General features: G+C 40.1%; 1 protein-coding gene across 1 annotated transcript in view; it reads right to left on the bottom strand.

Moving 5' to 3' along the window:
* The window catches only part of RYR3 (ryanodine receptor 3), a 502,250-nt gene that overhangs the window by 206,429 nt on the left and 279,529 nt on the right, over positions 1-16,292 (bottom strand). The window contains exon 19 of the mRNA XM_082736877.1: positions 9,747-9,939. Coding sequence (XP_082593003.1) covers positions 9,747-9,939 — 193 coding nt within the window. The remainder of the gene's footprint in view (positions 1-9,746; positions 9,940-16,292) is intronic.

The following is a 16,292-nucleotide window of genomic DNA, read 5'->3' as shown; positions in this document are numbered from 1 at the left end:
CAGGCATCCAACTAGAAAAATAGTCATAATTACTGATGGGGAGGTACTGAGGAGGGAATAAGGAGGACAATGTGGAATAACTCCTGAAAGAGGGTGGCTCCTAGATTGGAATGCAGGAAGGCGTCTCTGAGGAGGAGACATGAGCTAACCCTGTGGGATAAAGAGGAGCTAAGGAGTCTAAAATCTGGAAGACTGAGCATTCCAGGCAGAGGAACAGTAAATGCCAAGGCCCTGAGGCAGGAAAGAGCCCAAGGGGCAGGAGAGAGGTGGGAGGGTGCAGTGCGAGATCAGGTAGAGTCTGTGAGCCATGGCAAGAAGAGGAGATTGTATTCTAGGTGGGCAGCTTCGGGACGTCTGTAAGGGGAAGAAATACAAGCTGCTTCTTGCTGTGCTATGGTAAGAGATCAGCAGACCAATTAGCAGGTGTTCGGAGGCACCTGACACCAAACTAGTCACAGTAGGAGATGAAGATAGGCGGAACCAATGTGATGATGGACAAGATGGAAAGCAGCAGCCGGGTCCCACTTTTGTTTTGGAATAAGGATTGTGAGGCTGGAGTGGGTACATGTGTACGGGAACATGAGGTATGTGGAGGAAGCATTATGACCCAGCAAAGCTCTCACAGCAAGACTCTCCACCAGACCTCACTTCCTTTCACTTGAATGTTCTGGTCGGGCAGCCTTACAAGAGAGTCTCAGTGTTGGCTGAGTAATTGTGATTGTGGAAGTGGCCTAATTAAGAAACCGGAAAATAAAACTGTCTCTCCAAGTGGGAGACATTAAGGGTATTTTTTTTTCCCTTCCCAATACAAATTCTTTATCCAAACAGCATTTTACAAAATGCTGTTTTAAAGTTAATTATAGAAATCATACGAAACCCCCACTTTCCCATTCTGAAGTACTAAACAGGAATATAGAATTAGAATCACAATAGTCCCTTGTGAATGTTCCTACATTAAATGTTACATAATGGGGTCGGTATACATGTTTTAAGAATATGAACAATGACATTAAAACAAAATTTAGTCATTAGCCTTCAATGTCACTAATTTAGTGAACCTTCAGGAAATAATGACTAAGCCTTGAAATTATGGGTTGAGAACTTCCCAGTTCAACAGCAACATAGCAGACTGTGTTACTGACATGCTGAAATCATGGGATAGAACTAGATCATTTTGGGCAAAAGAAGATTGTGGGTTTGGTTTTTTTTTTTTTTTTTGGTCTCGTCCTCTCCTTGAGTATCTTTTCTGTGAGAAGCTGAATGCCTCAGAGCTCATACAGCAAGTGTATTCTTTGTTACTCACTAGTGTACATATTCCAAGAACAAGTAAATCATCTCCTAAGGGGTCTTCTAGCTGGACTTAATTATTCATGAACTGTCTTGCCAGTTCTGTTTTGTTTTAAAATTTCTCTTACGTTGTAACATTTGCTGTCATCTTCGGGATAGAGAGTGAATCAGAAAAGGTGGAGTGCCACGCAGCACATAGGGGAAATCACAATTTCTGTTTTTATATTCAGTTATTAAAAAGAGAATGATAATTTGGTTATATGTCTTCTCTCCTCTAATGGCCACAAAACTGTAAAATAAAAAATTTACATAGCCAGAAATCAGTGTTTACTGCTCACTGAAGCATTTGTCTCTAAATGTCATTACACTATGCTTCAGTGGGTGGAAGAAACGGTCCTGGGTTGCTCCCAGAGACCTGCCAGACAGAAGCCCTGCCCGCTCAGTAGATGGGATTGGGCAAGAGCAGGTGCCAGGCACCTCTATGTCTGTGGCTCCTTCCCTCACGGCCCACAGTCTCTTGGAAAGGCTCCAACAAACCACCACTAATATTGGTGGCCCTCCTCATAACTCTCTGGGAGATCCAGACTGACCAAGTCAAAGGGAATAACTAGCGATAAAAGATAGGCTTCAAGGGAATAATCAAAAGAAATCCTTGAAACTCACTTTAATTATTTGAAGATATTAGAAAGGGACTCCCCCTCTTAGAGTTTTAGCAGAGGTCCCACAGACAGATAGTTCAGAGGATGCCAATGTTTGCACACCCTGGATTGAGATGCTGGATCCACTATGAGGGTCCGTCCAAAAATGATGAGCCAATGCAGCTTTAGCCTGTCACATACCTCCCCCCCATAAGAAAGGGAAATAAGTCATTTAGAGAGAACTGTCAGGGAGAAAGGGAAGGGAATGCACTCCTATCTGAAGTCAAATGCTGAGTGTTTAAGAACACTGAGAAACTTGCAAGTATCCCCTGGAATTTAGTGAGGGACATGTTTGCCTGGTGACAGAACAGAAAGAGAGAAGGAGACAGAGGGACAGAGAGGACCGCAAGGGAAAGAGCTGCCCTTCTGTTCAGGGTGCGACCAAGGACAATGTTCCTAGAAGGCCAGATAGACTCTATGAGGGAGCCAACTGTCAGCTATCTTGAAAGGAATTATGCCCAGAAAGGCAAAGAACTGCACAGAGATCAGAAACCCAGGAACTGGGGTAGGTGGGAAGCCTGGACTTCAGGTTGGCCAGAAGGGAGCAGCCAGCATAGGTGGTAAAGCCTGTGTAGAAAGAACTGCAGGGAGATAGATGCTCATCGCCTTATCTGGAGTAAACTACAAATGGGTCCCAGAAGAGAAAGCAGCAGCAATTGTGTAAACACTCCAAGTCATTACATAAAGGTGGGCTGCCCGAGGCACCTCCCCACCTCCCCATCCCCACAGCTCCCCCTGGGCTCAACAGAGGGTCTGAGGCAGAGCTGGCTGGTGCTGGAGGAGCCTGGTCTCCTGGCTTCTGACTGCAAGGCCAACGGGAAAGACCTCTCACATGAGCTGCATACAAATCCGAGTTTTTATAGCCAAATAAATGGCATTTTTATGTTACCAACAAGGATGTTCTCATTCTTACAAGGAGTAATAAAGGTTACAGAGTCTGCCCAAGAATTTGCCCAGAGCACGGATTTGAAGGGACAGCAAGAAAAACAACCAAGTTACAGACGCACAGTCTACTTCTTTCAATAAATCCAGTATCTGGCCCTTAAAGTTTACCATCTGAATCCTTTGCCCCCCTCATAAATGAGAAATTTCCAATGAAAATGTAAATCTCTCTTCTCCAGGTGCATTCTCTGCTGCTCCTTGGGACTTTCAGAATCTCCTGGCTTCACAGAAAATGTTAAATTTAAAATAAAAAGATAATTAAAGAATTGAGTTCATTAAAATTAGTTCTTGACCCTTGGATATTTCTCTACATTAATGAATTTTAAAATCAATTTCATTAATCAATTTAATCTCCTGCACTAAAGTACCTGTTATCATCTTCTGGAGTCCTTCCTATAACTCAAGACATTCTATCAGCTCTGAAAGAAGGTTTCTTTATTTTTTTTTTCTTCCTGAAGTGATTACTGTAAGTGACTGTGTCCTTAGATCCCGCCACCTCAGAGATGAGCAACAGCTTCAATAATCATCTCCTAGGAGTGGGGAATTTGGGGGATATGTGGAAGAATTTTTTATTTCCTTGACTGATTTTGAAAACAGAGCAAATTGTATTGAAAAACTCCTGCTAGCATTTGCAACCTAATCTTTTGAGACTTAAGCATTGCGGATTGCCAATCTGCAGGAGATGACTGCCTAGTGCAAGTTCTCAGATTTGGAAGACTGACCCATGAATAAAACACACAGTAAAAGTCAAGACAAGGCTTGTTATGCTCCAGAAGGATGACTCGGGCTCTTTACACAGCTTACTCACAAACATGTGACGTCACTTGAGTCTGTCTTACTGGACACCTCACTGCTCTCATCTGCTACTGAATCTCTCCCAGACAGTGGGGAAGGTACTCCAAAGAAGAAAAGGATACAGGCTGTGGTTAAGAGGAGGAAGAATTAACAAGCTTTGGCTGACCTGAATTCAACTCAGAAGGCATGATTCATAATTGCATCTTCAGTTCCTATCGCAAAGATGGGAGAACAATCTAAGTGATGCGTTCCCACATTCATACTTCTTTCTGGCCAGGGTTTGATGAAAGCCCAGGGCAATCCAGCCAGTGCTCATCATGTTCTCCACAGAGGTATATTTATCTCAGCAATAATTTCCACAGCATTAACCACAGCACGCTGGAAATAGCGAAGCTGTTGGTTACCTGAACTTTGGCCAAGTCTGGTAGATACCAACAGAAAACAAACAGCAACCACAAATACCAACCACCTTTGGATATTGTTTTTATAAATCAGAAAGGGCTGGTAAAAGAGTTATGTGAGACAATTAAATAGATCTATCAGGGGTTTAACTACGGCTATAAAATACATTCTGCTACAGCGATTAACTCCTCCATTTTCTGCAAATCAAAAAGTATCACCCCAAGTTCACTGTATGCTGTGGCTTCTGTGTCATGTTCTTGGTGTGGTTCATGCCAAGATGCCATCTTGCAGGGTGAGGCTATATTTTCATAAGGGGTTTGCTGGCGTTTAAGTAACTCAACTTTTTGGGTGGTTTCCAAAGTACACATGCCTCATCCCAAATTCTGTTCAATCAGGGTTGTTACACTGAGGGTCTACTGCATGAAGAGTATCCACAAACAAACCACACGGAGAAGAGAACTAAGGAGGCATATTCATAATAGTTAGAAAAGAAAGTACATATTGATTTGTGAATTTTGTTAGTAATTACTCATGCTGCCTTTGACTTCACTGTGGATAAATCTAATTGCAAAAGATTTTTGCTTTTTGATGATTGCTGGCAGGGACATCTTAATCAGGTATTATTAACAACATAGTTTGTAGTTATAAAAATAATTATGAGGTCACAAATTCAAGACTGTGACCTCAGCAAAGACCATTAAATAGGAGGAAATAGGGGTATACAAGAGAAATCTAGTTTAGAAGCCACACAGAAGTTGAAGATATATATGAGAAACAATCCTGAATGCTTCTATGATAAGAGAAGGCTCTCTTCCTAGAAAGGCATGACGTTGTACCTTGCTGGGAAAGAAACTATAGAAATAGGCATGTATTCTACTATATTGGGTGAAAACAAAAATTTCTTTTCAATTGTATTATTATTTTGTATATGAAAAATAAAACCTTATTCTTTCAGCTTTCAAATTTGCATTTTTGAGGGCAGTGTCATCCTTGACATGTAGTACTGCTTTAAGGGGGATTCCACATTTTTTTCTGAGAGAGAGTGTGTGTGTGTGTGTGTGCACATGAGGATGAGTTGCGGGGGAGGAAGGGAGGGAGGAAGAGAATCTTAAGCAGGCTCCATGCAACATAGAGCCCTGTGCAAGGCTAGATCTCACAACCCTGAGATCCTGACCTCAGCCAAAATCAAGAGGTGGATGCTTAACCAACTGAGCACCCCAGGCGTCAGGGTTTCTGTTTGCCTTCCTCATCTTGATTACTCACAGTGGAACTTGGCACAGAGGACTCAGTCACCTAGATCAACCACATTATTAACCATTACTTATTTTCAATAAGATATTTTCATTGACTTGAAATTAATATCCTGGTTTCTCTTTCTAGTTTTCTGTATGACTGAACTAAAGTAGCATGGAGATAAACTTCTGGGTTTCAGCACCAAGTCATAGTTTACCAGTTGATAGGAGGGTAAGTATTAGTATATTGATCCTGTTTGCTCACAAGTAAAATAAATTCATTGGCTACTCTCTGACACAGGAGTAGCACCGAGAATGACCAAGGATATCATGTGAGGGACCTGGATGTGCTTCATCAAAATGTGTTTTCCAAATGTGCACTCAATTCCATCTCTCCTCAGATCATATCATGTTCTGAGAACCAAAGACCGGGATGTGTCCGAGGTGATCTTTTCCTGTTTTCCTGACAGAAAGGAGGCTTGAGAGACATCAAGCCCCCTGGCACCACGTTCTAGCTTTCAAACTGTTCAGGGGCTGTAAGCAAGAAGTTCTCATAGCTGAAGTACAAACTTTTCAAGTCAATATATCTGGACAGTTTCTTAAATACTCTCACCAGTTGTGCCTTATAAATGGATAAGAAAAAGGAATTGTCTAGCCTTGGAACTTTGCTGTTCCTTTTCCTATACTGAGAGGGCTGCATGCTCTGCTAACCTGGATGAGAAATGCTAGAAGAATCTTCTATCTGTGGATACATTTGAATCACCTATTTCTTCACCTCTAGCTGCAGTTCTTTGCCAAGAGATTTCAATAAGTCCTCGCCAATAAATAAATAAATAAATTCACACACTTAAAGATCCTGTATCATTGCGCTGAGGGATATTGGATGGATGAGTTAATGATTAAAAATCATTATACAAGACTGTTGTATGGTCTTTAGAAAGTCCATTAGCCAGCAGACCAAAAAAGGTCCTTTTCTCCAGAGTTCTGACTTCTGGCTAAGCACTTCTCTCAGATGAGATGCTTGAGAAGCAGATGTACTTGCTCTGAAAACAAGTAAAACCCAGAGTGGGATATGGTCAAAACAAAGAAGGGAAAGGTGGTGATGCGGGTGAACAAGGCCATTAGTACCTAGGCAAGCATGGTCCTGGGAACAGACTGCTCAGAGAGACCTTGTCTCTCCAAAGAAGGTATTGAGCCAACTAGGTGGATGACCCAAATGCTGTTACATCGGATCTAGACTTCTACTCATCCTCTTACTTCCTGGGGAATAAAGTTAGGAGATACATACAATGCTGTTCACCACCCTACTCCTGACTGCCAAAGGGTCTCTGTTCCAATCAGTTCTCTTTGTGCTTACAGTGTCTCCTTCAATAATGCTCCTTGTTTTCTACATGCCTCTTATGGATATCAGTGAGGAATGATAGGTTACATCATATTTAAAATGGGAGAACTGGAATAAATTCTTCTTTTAAAATTAATTATTTTATTTTTTATTAATGGCAATAGCCTCAGCAGAGGGAAACACAGTAAAAAAAAGTTGCAATTCTACAATACAGTCACTGGGGCTGATAGAAGAGTCTCTGGCTTGAAACACTGATGAGTAGATTTGCAGCCCTACGGAGGTTTTACCATAGTGCATCTCCATTTGTTAATAGAATCTCAATGATATTTAATTTAAATATATTGTATCCATCTACATGGATAGGTTTACAAATATGTGCGTGTATCTATATGTATTCTGTGTTACTCTGTATGTTTGCAAACATATATTCACTTATACCATGTGTATTTGCCTATGTCAAATGCCAAGGCTGAATATCATTTCCAAAGGATAAATCTTTATTTCTAAATTATTTAACTGAAACAGAACTAAAATTTCATCCTCTGTTGGAAGATAATATGAACGTGTCTTAGTTTATCAGTCTACCTGAGGTGCTGAGGCCTATCATGGTGCTGTCACTTTGGGAATCCACCCCCAAGCTCTGAAATGGTTTCTCTGTGGTCCGAACTCCAACCATCTGTTCTCCACACCCCTTCTTTCATGACCCTTTCCAATGGCTTCCATGGAAACCAGTGTGATTCTAACTGTATTGACTCTAGTTTCCCACTCAGTTGACTGTGATCTCTTTAACAAACAGGGATCAAGAAATTTTGGGGGAAGAAAACTCGTAATGGGGTTTTGTGTTACAGACATTAGAACATATAGTCAGACTAAAAAAATACAGCATCTGGGGTGTCTGGGTGGCTCAGTAATTAAGCATCTGCCTTTAGTTCAAGTCATGATCCCAGGGTCCTGGGATCATAGTCCAGCATCAGACTCCCTCAGTGGGGAGACTGCTTCTCCCTCTCCCATTCCCCCTGCTTGTGTTCTCTCTCTTGCTGTCTCTTTCTGTCAAATAAACAAACAAAATCTTTAAAAAATACAAAAAACACAACTTCTAACTGGTACAAGGGAAGAGGCAGAGCCATGAACACAACAGTTCATAACAGTATGTAGAAAAACAGCTTGTGTAGTATAAATCCAATTTAATGTCAAAATACTGAGATAGATAAATAAAAAGGTAATACGATTATCTCTGGATGGTATGATTTGGGTTCTTAGTATTTCCTCGACTTGTTTTTATAAAAGGGAAAAACAAAAAGCAACAGAAAAATAAAACTAAGTGTGAAAATGTAAATCATAAACTGGGAAAATATTTGAAACCAGTAACACAGTATTAGTGTTACTAATACTAATACACAGTATTAGTCTTGATGTAGAAAATATTGCTCCTAGAATTAATATCAGAAAGGCAGAGAACACAAAATAAAAACATTGGGCTGAGATAATATGTAAGAACAGTAAGTATAAAAAATGCTTAACCGCATTGATACATTGGTAATCAAATAAATAGAAAATGAAAACTTTAAGTTATTCTCAAATTAGCAAAGATAAAAAATAACCAATAACAGTAAAAGTTAATGAAGATCCAATCGGTTGGATATTCCCATATGTTGCTTTAAATGATACTATACTAGCCTTTATCTGAAAATTTTGGAGTTGTCTTTCAGACTTCAGAATTCTTTAGATTTTAAAAAAGAAAGTCTACATAGTATGTATTAAATAGAACAACCAGCCAGGTGAGGGGCTGAGCCCCATAATCAAACACATTAGTATTTCTGCAGTTAAACATGCAAATATTCAAAAGAAGTAAAATAAAAGAAAGACTAAAAGCAGCCTCATTTCTGTTGACAACAATTTTACCACAAAATGAGTTCAGGTCAAAGTCTGCAGTAAAATGAGGCTGCAGTAAAATGAGGTTTTTTTTTTTTTTCTAATATTAAAAAAAAACAACTTACGGGTTTCAGAGCTTTTGAGATTTCAAAACTGTTGATCATGATTTCTGAAGTGTTCTATACAATCTTCCTGAAAATCTACTTGGCTATGTGATTATAAATTTAGACTTCAAAAAAGTTCAAACCTTTCTACATCCATTTAAGAGGATCTTAACAGGGGGGCGCCTGGGTGGCTCAGTGTGTTAAAGCCTCTGCCTTTGGCTGAGGTCATGATCCCAGGGTCCTGGGATCAAGCCCCATATCAGGCTCTCTGTTCACAGAGAGACTGCTTCCCCCTCTCTCTCTGTCTGCCTCTCTGCCTACTTGTGATCTCTGTCTGTCAAATAAATAAATAAAATCTTTAAAAAAAAAAAAAACAGAGGATCTTAACAGAAATGCAGGCAGAGGTATGCTCAAGGATGTCCCTAATAATTTTACTTATAAAGAAAAAAATGGAAGTTGGCATGAAAGTCTAAAAACAAAGTAACAGCTATATTATGGGACAGCCAATAAAAAGATATTATGTGGCTATAAAAATTGTTTTAGGAGAATACTTAATGACTCAGGAAAAGGCTCATTAGCGTGTTGTTGAATGAAAAATAATCAATACATAAAACTTCATATACAGTGTGATGTCAATTAAAAAAATCCTCATGTATGCATAAACTAAAAGACTTGAAAATACACCAAAATGTTAGCAGACATTACACAGCGAGATCATGGATGATACTGTCTTATTTATAACTGTATCTTTCAAATTATTAACAGTGAGCATGTAATTTTCAAAATAATTATTAAAGCAAGGTTCTACATGGATCTTAGTTATCTTACTATATTTGCACATTATAAAACCCTTGGTGTTAGGTATGTATTCAACAAGTATCTCCTGAGTCAGTGATTCTGGATTATCCTCCTGCTTTCACTATCATTGTGCAGGGGATTGGGGGGGCAGGCATGCAGGGAAGTCACCCATGGCATGGAAGTCCAAAGAGGAATTACCACGCTCCCCAGCTCACAGGAGCGGTGGAGAGGTGGGCTAACAGCTACTCTTCATGAAATCCCAGCCTTTACTTACTTGACACCTGCTGAGAAGCTCACCACAGGGAAGAAGAGCCCATCTGTGTTGAAGTTCTCAAACATCCCCTGCACGGGCTGCCCGTTGATGCGGAAGGAGATGCTGGGCACTCCAAGGTCGAGGCAACAGCTCACCACGTCATCTGATCTCAGGAGGTGCTGGTTGATGGAGGCTACGGCTCTGGGTATGCGGCCTGGTGAGCAAGGAACAAGAAGGTGTGTGGGACTCTGGAGAAGGCACTCACAGGCCACCCATGGGAGGTGGGGCAGCATCTCCGCATTTAAAACACAACTTGGCTCTCCTGCCCTGAGGTGAGCAATGAGAAAGGATTTCCTGAGCTTGTAAGAGGGCAGCCGGAGACAAGAGGAGTCTCAGAGGAAACGCTCAAATGGCCAGCGATGAGAATGAACATGAATTCAACCCCCCAGAACATGTGCTCAGATTTTGGCTGGGTGTCTGAAGTAATGAGCAAATTGCTTTGCTGGGTGTGGGTCCTATGGCGGGTGTGCGGGTGTGCGTGTGTGCGTATGTGCGTATGTGCGTGTGTGCGTATGTGTGGGTGTGCATGCGTGCGTGTTTATTCCCAGATGCCCAAAGACCTTGACCTCTTCCAGTTCCTCTAAAAGGTATGACCACTTTAGCCCCGGATGTAAGAGCCATCAAGGTGAAAAAAGGCAAGGTCATCTAGCCTTTAAACTGTGTGGCACAGTTTGCTTGTTTCTTTTAAAGAATTCTATTAGTTTGGGGGTGGGTATTGTGGAGGGTACATACTGCATGGAGCACTGGGTGTGGTGCATAAACAATGAATTCTGAAACACTGACAAGAAATTTAAAAAAATAAATAAAAATTTAAAAAGAATATAAAAAACAAAATTCCTGATATTTAGATGAAAAAGTGTTAACAGTTGTATTAAAAACAGCATCACAATTAAAACGGAGTACGATTAAAAAAAAAAAAGAGAGAGAGAATAAAGAAAAAATATTAGTTCATACCAGCAGGGAAACACATTGCCCATTATACACTGTATGGGTGATTTTTGTTCCTATTACCACATAATCTCTTTCATAAAATAATCTGTAATTTCCTGACCTTACCTAAAGTCATGAGAAAATCACCACTCAGGATTTGTGTCACACCATTTTATTCTAGAAATTCTCAAAGTAAATTATCATAACTAATTTGCCCATACCCCACCAAGTTTACAATTCTATTTAGCAAGAGAGCAGTGAAGAAGCACACATTAGGGATTAGAATGGAGTTTCAGGCAAAAAAAAGTATTATATATATATGTATATATACATATATATATATATATTTTACTTTAGAAGTAATACATGTTCATTACAAATGTTCATAATACATATAGAAGAATTTAAATAAGGAAACAATGTAACTCAATAAAAAAATGCTTTTACTTTCGAACACACACATACAAACTCTTTACCCAAACTAGGATATTGTAGGTTTTGTGACTTGTTTTTTCTACTTATCACAAACATTTGATTGTATAATGGAATGTTCATTAGGAACTGCATTTTAATGGCTTCATAATATGCCATAATAAAAAACCCTCTTATGATGGATACATGAGTTGTTTACAAATTTTGTACATATATCTATGCTATGTAACATTTCTTATCTCAGCTTAGAACTTTGTAATGTTTCCAGTGGTTACTGCTATTATAGTAGTAGGTTCTAAACAAAGTGGTGGATTTTAAAATAGCGAAGCTGCTGGGAGTAATATATAGAAAGTCTAGTTGTTAAGCAGCTGCCTTCGGCTCAGGTCATGATCCCAGGGTCCTGGGACTGAGCCCTGCATGGTGCTCCCTGCTCAGTGGGAAGCCTCTTTTCTCCCACTCCCCCTGCTCAAATTCTCTCTCTTACCGTCTGTCAAATACATAAATAAAATCTTAAAAAAATAATAAAACAGTGACTCCTTAATAAAAAGTAGAACTCCCTTCTGGTTATTAATGGCAACTGACAAAACCACATTGTGTTTCCTCCCACCCTTCTGCAAACATTCATGAGGCTCATGACCAATACTGGTCATGGCTGGGGGGTCCAGGACAGAAAACCCAGTTCCTGCCCCTAAGAAATCCGTACTCTGGTGGGAAATAAACATTTAAATAATTACAATTCAGTGTAATTACTGGAATAAAGATATACACAAGGTAATGTCTTCTAAGATAGAAGAAGGTGCCAAGTCGGCCTAGGAGCATGGGACAAAATTCAAAGGATCAAAGATCCACTAGATAAATAAGAGTATTCCAGATGGAAGTAATAATTCATGCAAAAGGAATGAAGGACACACCTCCCGAACAGTGAGGCATTGGTAAGGCAGGAAGGGAAGAACTCATGGAAGCTTGAGGAGGAGATGTGGTAGCGGAACAAAGTTTGAGCTAACATAAAACTTGGACTATTTGCACCACAATGTGCAGTGACACACACATTAGCCTGGGATGGCCTTGGAATTGGCTGTTGTAACTTTATACCTTGCTTCATTACAGAGAATGAGGAACAAGTTCATTTAAAGCAAAGGAATCTAAGCCCATCTCGAAGAGCACATAGGTTCGACACATTTCCAGCTCCTATTTGAGGAGTCTGAGTACTCTTGGTTCCTTTTTTGAAGTTTAAGTATTCCAGGTCCCCAAATCTTTTCCTCCTTATCATAATCAAGTCTGCTATGAAAGGAATCAATGATAGTAAAACTCAGCAAATCCTGCTACAGTGGTCTCATCCTGTCTTTCCTATGTTCCCATCAAAAAACCATCTTCCCTGCTTGGAATGTTTCTTTTTCCTTTTATTTAACTTCTGGACAGTATCACAGTAGTCATCTGAAAAAATTCCAAGAGACGTCTGTGAACTTGGGAACATGAAGAAGTTAACTGAAATAAATGCTCAGTGGGTCAATTGATTTTAAAGGTATTCCAATTCTTGCTGGAGAAAAATACAAATTAGAAAAAAAAACAAATTAGAAGGTCCTTTACTGTTTTGAGACTCCTTTAAAATAGGACACACTGACAGTGTTGCATGGCGATGCCAATGCCCACTCTTGCCACTGGCCCAGAGCATGCTGTTGGCTTTTGTGCTAGCCTGAGCCTCTGCCAGTAAAGATCCAGAATGCTTTCATGAGGGACAGTCTTCATGCTTTGATGCCATCAGAAGCTGAATTCCAAGCTTTATTTAGCCTTAATGTGCCATAGTTGCCAAACATCTTCCTGAGGAATGGCAGCTGGGAGAATTTCTCCTGTATGGCTTCCTCCCTTGGTAGAAAACCACCACCAGGATGAGCAATTATATCCCTGTGGTAAATGCCACTGCCTTTTACAAAATTCCTTTTTTTCTAAGAGAATGGGCACCACTAGAAGCTGCTGCTGGAACACAAAGATCATCAACAGGCAAAGTACAATCAGGGCTCGAGACTATGTTTAAAACCTATGCAGAATACAGAGTTGAGACCCACATTATCTAGAAACTAAAGGGAGACTGTTGATAATTACTGGATAGGAAGCATATGCTTAGTACTTAGAGCAATGTCTGGAAAGTGTATTTGAAGAAAAAAGTCCTTCATATAATATTCATGTTGTAAAAGATCATCTGATAAGGTATATTTAGTTTTAAAATGTGAGTAGTGTGAAGATTTTCCAACTAGAAAATAAGGAATTTGTGCAATAGTTTCTGCACACTGTTTCATAAATCTGTTCTCATCTAAAGGAAGAAATCTCGAACCCTATGAGGGCATTTGAAGCTCCAAATGATTGAGAAGGGTCCTGTACCCCATATTTAAACAAGATACTTGTCCTTCAAATTGCTCCATAGTGAGGTGGTTTTCGGGTGGGGAGCAGAAGTGAAGTCATGGAGGGCTGAGTTCAAATACCAAGTCTTTATGGGTGATTTTATTAGAAAATCAGTTTCCACATATCTGTGAAATGGGGACAGTAATGCCCACACATTGATGCTGTCAAAAGTTGTTTATAAGGTACCATGATGATTCCTATGATTTTAATGAAGCAAATGACTGATGTCCTATATACCACTCAAGAGGTATCACGTGTAGTGATAAATGGACATCTCTAGAACCAGACTCCCTGGGTTTGAGTCTGGCTTTGTAACTCACTGTGTGACCCTAGGCAAGTCACTTACTTTTGTGGACTCAAGTTTCCTCATCTGTCAAGTGAAAATCATGTCATGAGGTTGTTTTGGGTTGTGAATGAATTATTCTCTGCAGAGCAATTACGAGAGTGCTTGATACATTGTAACCCACAATAAATACTATTATGATCAGTTTTGTTTCTATAACTTTAGAAACTTTAATTACTAGGGGTAATTAAACCTACTGTTACTAGGGTACCAGTAGATAAAAATGCCAAAACATTGTAGTACTGTCTTTTGTAACATCAGGAAAAATTAGCAATATGGAGAATCATAGCTTTGAGGGCTGAGTCTAGAAAGTGATTTGAAAAGTCATTGAATTGCGTTATCAAAATCAGTAAGTCCCTCTATTGAAGACAGTGCTTAAAAAAAAAATCACTTTCAAGTAGGTTTAATGTACCTGACCCTTCAGAACAACCAACAGAAGGGAATTCAGAGGAAGGGAAGCACAGTAGTTACAGAGCTGAAGCTGTCTTAACTGCTTTTCCAGATTTAGGAACTCCATAATCCTAGCGACCATCCACTGAAACAGGCTGGGGAGTCATGTGGCCTCTCCTTGCCTGAAGAAACTGCCCCTCACTCAGAGGCTTGGGCCAACCTGAAGGTCGCAAGGAGCTCAAATTCCAAACCGGCATTTGAAGATAAAGGACCAATCCACTTTATCATACGCTGCACATCTTAAAAATTAATCCAAGGACAGATTACTGCAGGATTTAGCCTCTTCTGATGAGTAATGTAGGCAACTGGAAACACTGATGCTCAGCATTTCCATGGCCCCGGGCACTGCAGTGTTTGGCACTTAAATGGAAAACACGAACACTTAGGCATTTGGACGGAGAGCGGATCCAAACATGTGAAAATGCTGGTGCTCTGCACAGCCATTCTTGGGCTCCTTGCCATACAGCACAGGGCTTCTGGAAAGGTCTGAGTCACAGCAGGGAGACAGGTCAGGACCCTCTTACATAAAATCAACTGTAGAGCTAAAGGATCTTTAAGTTTAGAAAGTCAGAAGTCATAATAAATCAGGAAATGGAATTTTGCTCCATTCATTTCCTGTATCACTTATCACTCAGGATAGTAAGTTCCTCTGCTTATTCCAATTTTGCAAGGAAAAAGTTATTAAAGGCAAAGGTAGGTGTTAATTTCCTCCTATGAAACTGCCCTCCCCATCCCCCGCCTCAGCCAGGAACAACTACAGGCTGTTCTGAGCTGAACTCATCCCAATGGCAGTCCTGAGAGGCTACATGAAGGCTTCCTCAAGGGAGGGAAAGTAACACCATGACCAGAAGAGAGTTGGTCCTCTGAAAGGAAATTCCCAGTGGCCCAGCTGAGTTAGGAGCCTGTAGGGCAGGTTGGCAGGATTGAGATGGGAGGTATTTCTATAGCTGATGCTTGGAAATGACTTCACAGGCTTCAGTGGCTAAAAAGATCTATAAAGACTGCTTTTTCCCAGGTGTCTGGGTGGCTCAGTCGTTAAGTGTCTGCCTTTGGCTCAGGTCATGATCCCAGGTCCTGGGATTGAGCCCCACATCTGATTCCCTGTTTAGTGGGAAGCCTGCTTTTCCCTCTCCCACTCCCTCTGCTTGTGTTTCACTCTCTTGTTGTCTCTGTCAAATAAATAAATAAAATCTAAAAAAAAAAAAAAGGAAAAGGACTTTCTCCTTATATAGAGAAAAAGCTCATTCATAATTACGATGTCAATCAAAACTTCCTTTCCCATTCAGTATGGGACTCAGATATCCTCTTAGGAAGGGGCTGCTCTCATGGTCTCGAGTGAGATACTGGATATTCTCTGGATATTGTCTTTATGATTACAGTGGACTCCACAGACAATAAGGGAAAAGAAACATGTGTCAAGAACTTCATGTTGCTTATGCTTATTTATTTACTTACTCATTTTTAAAAAGTATTTTTTTTTAATTTATTTATTTTAGAAATAGAGAGAGAGAATGTGATTGGGGGGAGGGGCAGAGGGTAAGGGAGTGAGAGAGTTTTAGCACACTCTGCAAGGTAGACCCCGATATGGGGCTCAACCTCACAGATCATTACTGAGCCAAAATCGAGAGTTTGGATACTTAATCGACCAAACCATCCAGGTGCCTCACCTCATTTAAATTTCTTAAGAACCTATATCATTTTCATTTTATCTGAGGAAACCAAGACTCTGGAGGTTAAGTAATTTACTCTGTGTCAAAAAAAAAAAATCAGTAAACAGAAGAGCTGGCATTCAAACCCAGGCACAAATCCAAAGCCATGCTATTTCTTCTTGACTCTTTCTGGTGACAAAGTGTTGGGGCACTATAATTCCTTCCAATAATGACAATATCTATTGTCTTTAATAAATACATTAAAGATCAGTTCAAGACAGTAGCTTAATTTACACATACAGATAA

The sequence above is a fragment of the Mustela nivalis genome (assembly GCF_964662115.1).
Source record: "Mustela nivalis genome assembly, chromosome: 6".
In the NCBI taxonomy this organism is placed as follows: Eukaryota; Metazoa; Chordata; class Mammalia; order Carnivora; family Mustelidae; genus Mustela; species Mustela nivalis.
Note: the sequence above shows the minus strand (reverse complement) of the source record. Positions and strands in the feature narration are given on the sequence as shown.